Source organism: Protopterus annectens, chromosome 6.part0, assembly GCF_019279795.1.
Source record: "Protopterus annectens isolate FY-2018-M chromosome 6.part0, PAN1.0, whole genome shotgun sequence".
NCBI classification, from domain to species: domain Eukaryota; kingdom Metazoa; phylum Chordata; order Ceratodontiformes; family Protopteridae; genus Protopterus; species Protopterus annectens.
The window spans coordinates 1,782,365,885-1,782,376,457 of NC_056737.1; the positions used below are offsets into that span (position 1 = coordinate 1,782,365,885).

A 10,573-nucleotide genomic window follows, 5' to 3' on the forward strand; every position below is an offset into this window, starting at 1 on the left:
CCTTGCTGCATGTTAACAAATCTACTTGCAGGAAGAAAACAATTTTTCTAAAACACATATCATACTTATTACATTTAAGACTAGATCATAAGGTAGTGCCATACATAAACAGTAATGTATTGAATGTCGGCTTACTTTAACTGAGTATATGCTAATATAATTTAAGTATTTATATTGGCTTTGTCTGTGAATGTTACACCCTTCTGCTTTCAGTTACCCCCCTCCCAAAAAAAACCCCAAAAAAAACATTACTTTCATCAGAATGCATTTCAGCTGTGACAAGATATGCATTTTGAAGCTCCTGGCCTTAAATGAAATTACTTTTTATTCCAAGTGTACTGTTTACTAATTTAAATCCAGAAAGAGTACAATAACAGTATTCTGTTGAATTAAATAATTTTTGGAACAACTTGAAATAGCATACAAGTCTATAGAAAATGGTGTTAAAAATAGTCCATCTTTCTCACCCTCATACAAAGAATTGCCAATCAGGTCTACACAGTAGAGCATGAAAAGACAAGAGTAACACGATTAGTTTGATCCGTGTATTTATATGTCTGTATATATGTATCTGCATGGAAAAGTGTGAAATACAATAGTGGACTGGCTGAATTCTGCTTGGAGGAAAATGCCAAGTTTACCAAGTCTTCTAATGTCTCTGTCGGGGAAAATTTAAATGTCTCAGTAAAATCCAAAAACCTCCAAGTTAGTCTAATCTTTAACCCAATCAAGCATAGTAGTTTTCCGATTTTGGTACAATATTTTCCATGTCGTGACAACTCTTTCCATTTAAGTGCTCAGTACTACACTCATGGTTGTACATGCACCCAGGGACCTCAGTAATCGATGACGAGACAGTATAAGATGCAGAACGGAGAGTATCTGAGTGTGTAAAGCCATTTCCAAACTGGATGTTATACTGACTCCAGTGCCTTTTTAAAACTGCTTGGACCTAGAAAAAAAGATAATAACAGTCTATTAGCATTTATTTATGAGTACCATCTCAAAAAAACATATAAATGCATAATTAGAGAACATTTTTTACACATTTGTGAGCAGAGATGAACATGTACATTTCATGACTTGATAAAACAGCTCCCTGCCACCACGTATGTATATGTGTATGCATGTGCTTGTGTGTGTGTGTGTGTGTGTGTGTGTGTGTGTGTGTGTGTGAGTCTGTGCATGTAAGTATGAGTGTGAATCTATGTGCATGTGTGCATATGTGTGAACATGCACATGCTCATACACGCAAGTGTGTGTAAATTTATGTCTTAGAGAGACACACACACACAATCAAATCACCAGCTGCCCTTATAACACTTGATATTTAGATATATCCATGTCTCTGCCATACTCTGTGTGCATGCCATACCCTTGTTTTAGATATGCTACTGGAAAATCCTACCTCCGTGAGCACAGAAAAAGCACATTCAGGTTCTCAGTGCTGATAACAATCTGTTCCTGTAATGCAATAACCAATGTGCATTATAACAAAATCAACAATTACCACTGGGCATGGGGATCACTAATAACTGTACACTATGTAATGTCCTCTAACCTTGTGATAAAAGGCTGGTCTTGGCAGGACAACATAATTTCTTAACTACCCACATCTTACATTAACTCATGTTCAAGTGTAATAAAAATTTGTTTAACCTCACTTCCTCTAGACTAACTAGTCAGTAGTACCACTGTTGTCAACTAGCAACTGAGCAAGAAGTATGTTGCTGTCATCCATATCACCTAATACAGCAGAATGTTCACCACCATGGCAGATATACAGAGGTGCCACTTATATCTGTGATGGTGGTTCTGGTGGCACACAAATATGTGGCAATGTCATGGCTTGTGTCATATATCCTAGCATTTAGTATTAGCTAAAACATAAATGCACCTGCTGGAGCTGTGACCTTGATGAGACATGCATCATTAACCTGACGTGCTTTGTCTGTGCATCACTGCATGAACATGACTGTCAGCAGACTCAGTGACTGGTGACCCACACACAGAACTCTATAGACAAAGTAAAATCCAGCTTTCATATTAGATGTCCCTGAAAGCATAGTTCCATTGAAACATTCACTAGAAATGGAACACTTAAGGCACTACATCTAAAATAGAATACTGGAATATAGGCATTTCATTGGAGCTTGAATTCAGAGATTCCAGCAAGCCATGCTAATGTCATAGTATCTGGATCATTAAAGAGCTATTGTGCAGCTAGGTTTGTCCTTAATAAAGCCCATTTCCTTTCTGCTAGGAAACCCCAGTATATTGCTATAAGGTTAGACTCAGATTGCACAGTGTGTGTGTGTGTGTGTGTGTGTGTGTGTGTGTGTGTGTGTGTGTGTGTGTGTGTGTGTGTGTGTTTGTGTAATCTTACCTTAAACATGCAACTTGTGAGGGTTTCATGAAAGCTAGCTCAGAGCCAAACTCTTTAGTGACTCTTTGATGATCTGCTAGCAGTGACTTCAGCACAGATGGTTATACTCACTTGTTTCTGGTTCTAGACAAATGTTTAAATCTTCTTTACAGATTTTGTGTGTGTGTGTGTGTGTGTGCGTGTGTGTGTGTGTGTGTGTGTGTGTGTGTGTGTGTGTGTGTGTGTGTGTGTGTGTGTGTGTGTGTGTGTATCCAAGTGCATGCATGCATGCATACCTCTCACATGCTAGCTTAAGAAATCTGGACAAAACCAAACATAAGAGGGTACAAAGGCCTACAAATAGGGACAGATTTTAAATATTGCTGTTATAAACTTAGAAAGTTGCTAAAATAACAGGATATGTGTTAGCATGCATTTTTCAGAAGGATATGAAGTCTGAAACTCAAATGTATATCACTATTTAGTGACTTCAATCCTCATTGACCTTCCAGAAAATCATAAATGATATGAAAAGCTATCCAAAAATATGAGGCAAAAATCCAGACAGTTCAGAGATATCCATGAATGTCTGTATATGTGTGTGTGTGTGTGTGTGTGTGTGTATGTGTGTGTGTGTGTGTGTGTGTGTGTGTGTGTGTGTGTGTGTGTGTGTGTGTGTGTGTGTGCTGGCACATGTTGATGCATGTGTGCTTTAAAAATTGTTCTAGTTATTTTATTCTACAATAAAGACACTATGTCAGATGTCGTATGGCATATTGATAAAACAGCCTCCTTTACTTAAAGTAATTCCTGTCATTACTGTTATACAACTCATTTACAAGCCTTAAGCATTACTAATGAAAATCATTAAGTTACAGTAAGAAAAAAATTAAAGAAATGCTGTGTTGGTCCAGTATCAGAAAACACAAAGACACTGGAACACAGACATGATGTAATACCTTTTATTGAACCAACACAAGTTTTTTCAATTACTAGAGTTTTTGAGCTGTCATGAGCCCTTTATCAGGGGTTATAACTGCAAAACTTATGTTGGTCCAATAAATGGAATCACATCACATCTGTGTTCCAGTGTTTCTGTGTATGACTCTGTGTACGTTATAGTAGGAGACAAGAATACTCCTCCATGGACTGATGCCACAGAGAACTAATTCAGGTTTTACTCCCCCATGGATTAATGCCTCACGGATATAATTCACATTCCAGTTTTCTGCATACTCGTTAATTTTAAAACTGAGTTAGACATGTACAGTTCACAATTTTTTTGTATTGAGATATAAATGGAGTGTAAAATTAGATAACATATTTAGAGCATATTATTTCAGGACTATTATTTTAGGAGTTTCTCCAGCTACTTAATCAAGCACTTATTAAGAACTGGTTTTTCATATTTGCCTGTTGATTTACAACTCTATATGTCTGTTGGTCTGTAGTTCTGTTGTAGCACAGATCATTAGGAAGTGACTTAGATTTGTAGATTTTGCAGACTTATTTTATGATTTATAGTCAGTGCACACCATTTGGAAATGTATTATTAGGAATCTTATTCAAGTCTAAATTGAATGAACAAATGTAAGAAGTTTAAGCCTTTATATCAATTTATCAATTCACCTGGTGAATCTGGGCATACTGGGGCAATGCAGCAGCTGCCTCATGTACACAGACAACCCTCTCCTCCTACCACCCAACACTACAACCTGCGAGAGATGCACTTACATAGCCAAACTGGAAGCAAAACTCTCTCCATCCAAGATTGTGCTAGACAGTCAATAGGAGAAGGTTAACACCTGCACCACACCTCAAGAAACACACAGCCTTTCACAACCCACACAATCAACACCCACACATAGCAACACTAAACTCACATATGTGGAGGCCCTTAACATTAACCTGCCCAAGCAACAAGGATCTCTGAAGCTGAAATGCAAACAAACACCAGTCACAACCAAAGTGACACATAGCTCACAACACCAGTGTGTCACCCAACAAAAGCCCCTAAGGGAAAACAATGTACCCAACACTTTAGTCGTAGGTGACTCTATTATAGTCAGGCACACTGATGTTCCACTCTCCAGGCTGAACAAGGAGAAAATTACAGTCAGCTGCCTGTCGGGTGCCAGGATCTGCCACATAACGCATGCACTCAAGTCACTCCACAACAAGTACAAATATGACTGTGTCATTGTCCATGTTGGAGTGAATGACTTGAGACGTACCTCCCGGGACTACATGAAAAAAGACATGGAAGAGCTCTCTGACCATGTGGCCCAGGCAGGTATGACCCTAGCCCTGAGTAGCAACCTGCCTTCGCCCAGAATGATACCACAGTATGACTGAATTCAACAATTGGCTAATCTTCTGGTGTCATTCAAAGGGGATCCAGTATCTGTCTGCCTGGAACGACATGATCGACAAACCACGATGCTTTGCCAGAGATCGTCTGCACTTGTCATCCCTGGGATTCAGGTTACTGGCTAAAGCTCTTACCAACCCTATAGTGCCTTTTTTATTCAAGGTTCAAAGGACAAAACCACCACCGTAACAGATACAAGCATGCAAAATCTGAAGGTAATGCTACTCAAAGCTAAACGTCTAAACCTCAAAATGCTGTCTCTCTCGAGGCACTCCTAAAAATGGACAACATCGATATCTGTTCAGTAACTGAGACCTGGTTCAAGGCTCCAGAGAGCACCCCTGCACTACCAGGCTACAACTCTTACCACACTTTTCGACCACCTAAACAAGACCGAAACACTAAAGGTGGAGGAGTGTCCATATTCACCAAGGATATTAACACCTCCAGGCTAGTTGCCCAACACAATGCATCTGAAATTCTCCAGGTGCAACTAACACTAAGTAAGACTGCAATCCAAATTGTAGCTTGCTACAGATCCCCCACCATGCCCTAAGATTCTCACTACACCTTTCTAAACATACTGGACAATATTAAGATACAAACAAACATCCTAATGCTGGGTGATTTCAACTATCCTGTCATTAACTGGGAAAACTACTCGGGTACCAACATCTTTTCCCAACAGTTCTTGGAATTCATATATTCCAACACCCTGGATCAACTAATCCATTGTCCCACCAAGGGTTCCAATATCAGAGACCTGGTCATTGCCAACATGGGAGATCACCAGTGGTCACCCCCTCATTGGTCAGGTCTGACCATAAGCAAATCACCCTTGACATCCCCATCCCATCCCCACCCCCCAGTAAGGAAACCTCCATAAAAAACTTCTCCAAAACCAACTTCATGCTACTCAAGTCAGAAGTGACAAACTTCGTGACACCCATGCAGATGGCAGCTGAAAGTTAGACTGCTGAATCCAACACTAAGGCACTGCATGAGCACATCCACTTGTGCATGAATTGTGCCATCCCAAATAAAACCAAGATGCTCTCCTCCAAAAAAAGGAAGCCAGTCTGCTGGTCCCCTGCCATAAACAAACAATACAACAGAAGAAAGAAACTGTTGCAGAAAAGAGGAAAACCCAGGATGCAAAAAACTCCCTTACTAGCCACAGCAAGAAGCTGAGATCCCTCATAAAATCCTCCAAAGCTAGTTACGAAAATAAAATTGCCAAAAATTCCAAAGACAACCACAAGGCATTCTATAGTTATGTCAAGAATCTAAATGGCAATGCTCAGATATGCTTTGAGCTACAACAGAATGGCATTAAATATACTAAGCCCAAGGATATTGCCAATGTCCTGGCAGATCAATTTAGTTCAAACCTCACCCCCTTTCACCCCCTAAAGGGCCCATCTCAATACCAAAATATTGCCAAATTCCGGTAATCACAAGGACATTGGCAACTTTCAAACACTGGAACCACCCACCCATTTTGGGTTCATGAAGGGCCGATCTTGTCTCCTGAACCTGATTGACTTCTTCGAATCAGTCTCTAGAGCTGTGGACAAGGGTAAGGCAGTCCACACAGCCTATCTGGACCTCGTCAAGAACTTCAACACCACCCCCCCCCCACTCTGGAATCATAGATAAACTTACTAAACTGGGCATAAATCCCTATGTCACTCGATGGGTTGCCAACTGGCTTACTGACAGAACCCAGACTGTAAAAGTAGCCGACTCCAAATCCAGCTCCAGACAAGTGACAAGTGGAGCACCTCAGGGTTCAGTCGTGGGACCGCTCTTGTTTGGCATCTACTTCTCGGATAAACAGGCCAACACTAAGGGACTCAGGCTAACAAAGTTCGCAGATGACTGCAAATTGGGAGCCATTATTGAATCCCCAAATTATGTGGTTATTCTACAAAAGGGCCTTACAGAAACAGATGCTTGATGCCAGAGCCATGGGCTCAAGCTTAATACCAAGAAATGTATAGTTATCCCTTTTGGGAAAAAATATGTACCCATGAATTACCACATAGGTGGCAGTACACTAAACACCAAAAGTGTGATGAGAGACTTAGGGAGCAGGTGGACAGTGGTCTCACCTTCGACAACCACGTTGCCACAACAGTCAGGAAATCCTTCTATGTGGCACACCTCACCAGTAAGGGCTTTTCATCAAGAAAAAAGGAGGTCATTGTCCCACTGTACTCATCCCTCATTAGACCCATTATAGAGTATAATGCCCCATTTGGTATGTACCTCACAAGACATCTGCAACAGCTGGAAAGGCCGCAGAAATACTTCACTAAAAGACTCACAGGCCTAAAGCAGATGCCCTACACTGACCGTCTAAAAAACTCCAGCTATACTCTGTGGCATATCGTCTACTCAGGGGCGATTTCTGCTTAACATACAAGGCCATGTAAAACCCTCAGCTGTTGGACATGCTCCACTTAAAGAAATCCCAATCCCTCAGAGCCACATGCTCCAGGGATCTAAACCCTGTCATCACAATGAACAAAGCATGCTGAAGTGATAGGTTCCTGACCCAGAGACTCACCATACTCTGGAATAGACTGCCCATACATGTCAAGCAGAGCGCCTCCTTGGCACTCTTCAAAAGGAACCTTGATGATTGGAATGGAGATAGGAAATTCACCCCGGGGATCAGGTCAGTAGCCCTGCTAGACAGGGGTCCAGGGAAGTAAATATTGTGGGAAGAAATATCCAGGGAATTGTTATGGCTAGGCTTGTATAAGCCCTAGGGCCGATAGCCTAATACCAACCTATGAACTTATGAACCTATGTGAGATATGCTATTTCCTTTCATTATGTTTTTTTTTTTAGTTTGATGACTATTTAAGTTAATAATAACCATAAAGTGTATTTTTAGAACAGTAGTTAGTGACCTTACATTCCTCCTTGCACTCGAGCCATATTAGTCTACTCTTCTTACCTTTGTCCATTGACCTGATTACTTAATTTAAAGATTTAAAAATGTATGATATATCTATATCTATCTATCTATCTATATATATATATATATATATATATATATATATATATATATATATATATATATATATATATATATATATATATACGTGTTTATAAATGCACATGCACATACACCTATATCTCATATATTTAAACCTTTAAGCTAAGTGCTCAGGACAATGGACAAAGTTAAAAAGTGAAGACTAATAAGGTGTGCACGTGTGCACACACACACATATGCACAGACACACACACACACACACACACACACACGGTAACGTGTGTGTGTGTGTGTGTGTGTGTGTGTGTGTGTGTGTGTGTGTGTGTGTGTGTGTGTGTGTGTGTGTATGCATCTGTGTGTGTGCATCTGTGTGTGTGCACCTGTGTGTGTGCATGCATGTGTGACTCTAGGTGGTTTGGCTGATACCTGTCTTTGTTGACATCCAAAATATACACTATAATACACCAAAAATGAAAATATCAACCTGCATCTGCTGAGAAACAACCTCAAAGCATACAAAACTGAAAAATTAAAAACATAATTGCTTGCAGGGTGCTGCACAGTCCTGCACCACCGATGTGAAAGGCTGCATCCTCCACCACTCCTTGCAAGTTAAATATACTAACTCCACGACTAAATAAAATTAGAGAAAGGGCATATTCCATAACCCCAATAAATATGCAGTCTTGCACACATGTCACCCATCTGTTTACTCTCCCAAAAGCAGCCAACAAAACAGACGGTGACCAAATACACTGCTGACCAAAACATCTGCAGCCATATCTATATCTATATTTATATGTATATCTATACATCTATCTATGTGTGTGTGTGTGTGTGTGTGTGTGTGTGTGTGTGTGTGTGTGTGTGTGTATATATATATATATTTATATATATATACATATATATATATATATATATCTACATCTATATAACGATAGCTCTCTCTCTCTCTGTATATATATATATATATATATATATATATATATATATATATATATATATATATATATATATAGAGAGAGAGAGAGAGATCTACTTTTAAATCTCAAAATACTACAATCCTGAATTTCATAATGTTGAGATGAAAATGTTGAAAACACAATAACCCTAAACTCCAAAACACCAACTTTCAAAACATCGAAAAATGAAAGACAAATACATCCTTCCTCCTTCCACCATAAAAACCACACCAACAAAAAACGAGCAACAACTTATTAATCTATATTTAAGCTGGGGGGCAAGCCCCCCCGCATTCCTCACACCCCCGCTAATTATATATATCAACTTTGAGGTTGCACTATCATAAAGAAAACTTCAAATCCACCATTATGCAGCCTACAATTCCATTGCGCACTTTCAAAACCATTCCTGTGAGAAACACGCATACCATACCTCTGCAAAAATACCATTTGCAAAACTAACACACACATACTGTCACCTGCCTACCCTGATCGACTCATCAAGCTTCCCAAGAACTTAAAACATAAAACATTTCTCTTCCAAAGCCTTACATACTGCACACCTATCTTATGCTTCCATACATCAGCCGCTATATATATATATATATATATATATATATATATATATATATATATATATATACACACACACATCCCACAAACACTACACCTTAAAGGAACAGCACACAATTGACAGCAACACTGCACCAAAACTACTAATGTTTTGGCATTCTTACATCCGTTATTCTGAACAGCATTATCAATATTTGTGTCTCAACATTGTTAAATTTGCGATTATGGTCTTTTGAGATTAGAAAGTAGATCTGTGTGTGTGTGTGTGTGTGTGTGTGTGTGTGTGTGTGTGTGTGTGTGGGTGTGTGTGTGTGTGTGTGTGTGTGTGTGTGTATGTGTTTGTCAAGAGCTCAAATTCAGACCCTTAAAAGCACCTGACACTAAAAAAGATGGAATCTAAAAGAGATGAAAAAAAGTTCAAAAACAAAAAAATTTTTTTCCAGAGTCCATGTCCCTCTGCATCTCCCATGTGTGTGGGCACCCTCTACTAATAAAATATGCAGAAAAGAATCCACATATAGAAGCAACAGATAGAAAACCAAAAAGACACCAAACACAGAAAAGGAGAAGACGACTTGCGTCATGAATGAGTAGTATTACTATGTAATAAATGATTATGGGTGGGAAGAAGGAAGGCCAGAAGTAATGATACAGAAATGTAGAATGGACAATATTGGCATCAAAAAGCACCCGTGTGATAAGAGACTTGGAAATATGAAAGTACTAGGATATAAATTGTTTAAGAATGATAAATAATGGAAGGATTGCAGTTAAGTAGCATTGAACATAAAGAAGATCATCAAGGAAGAGAAGTACAACTACATAAAGAGAAAGAAGGCATGGTCATAACCGAAGGTATGTGCATGGTCAGTTAAGGTATAGGATAGGAGAGTAGGTAGATGGATACAGTGTACTGCTCCTACAGACATAAAGAAGGAAAAAACAAAAGACACAGGAGGGAGGAAAGAATAAGGGTTAAAATCATGGGGCAGTCCGAAGATGCCAAGATCAGACTGCAAAACTCTAAGTTCTGGGAAAGGCAAGCAGTGGGAAGATGCTAATGTCTTGGATCACGAGGGATCCAGCTAATAGGTACAAGGATGCATGAGAATAGGTAGACTGCTACAGGGGATATGAAACAGAGTAGATGTGATAAAGAGTTCCAGGTGATGGTGCCATATGCCAACAATGACTATTTAATTGTGTTTTGGAGTGGATTGAAATGGTAAGAATGTAACGCCAAATATATTGGTGTGAGATGTTATGAAAGTGGGTTATGCAGATCTGGGAAA

General features: G+C 39.4%; 1 protein-coding gene across 2 annotated transcripts in view; it reads right to left on the minus strand.

Annotated features, from left to right (window-relative positions):
- Positions 1-307: 307 nt before the first annotated feature.
- CALCRL (calcitonin receptor like receptor) overlaps positions 308-10,573 on the minus strand; it is a 932,649-nt gene continuing 922,383 nt past the window's right edge. For both annotated transcript variants that reach the window (XM_044075151.1, XM_044075152.1), the window contains one exon: positions 308-952. In XM_044075151.1, the coding sequence (XP_043931086.1) occupies positions 728-952 (225 nt within the window). In that variant the 3' untranslated portion in view covers positions 308-727. The remainder of the gene's footprint in view (positions 953-10,573) is intronic.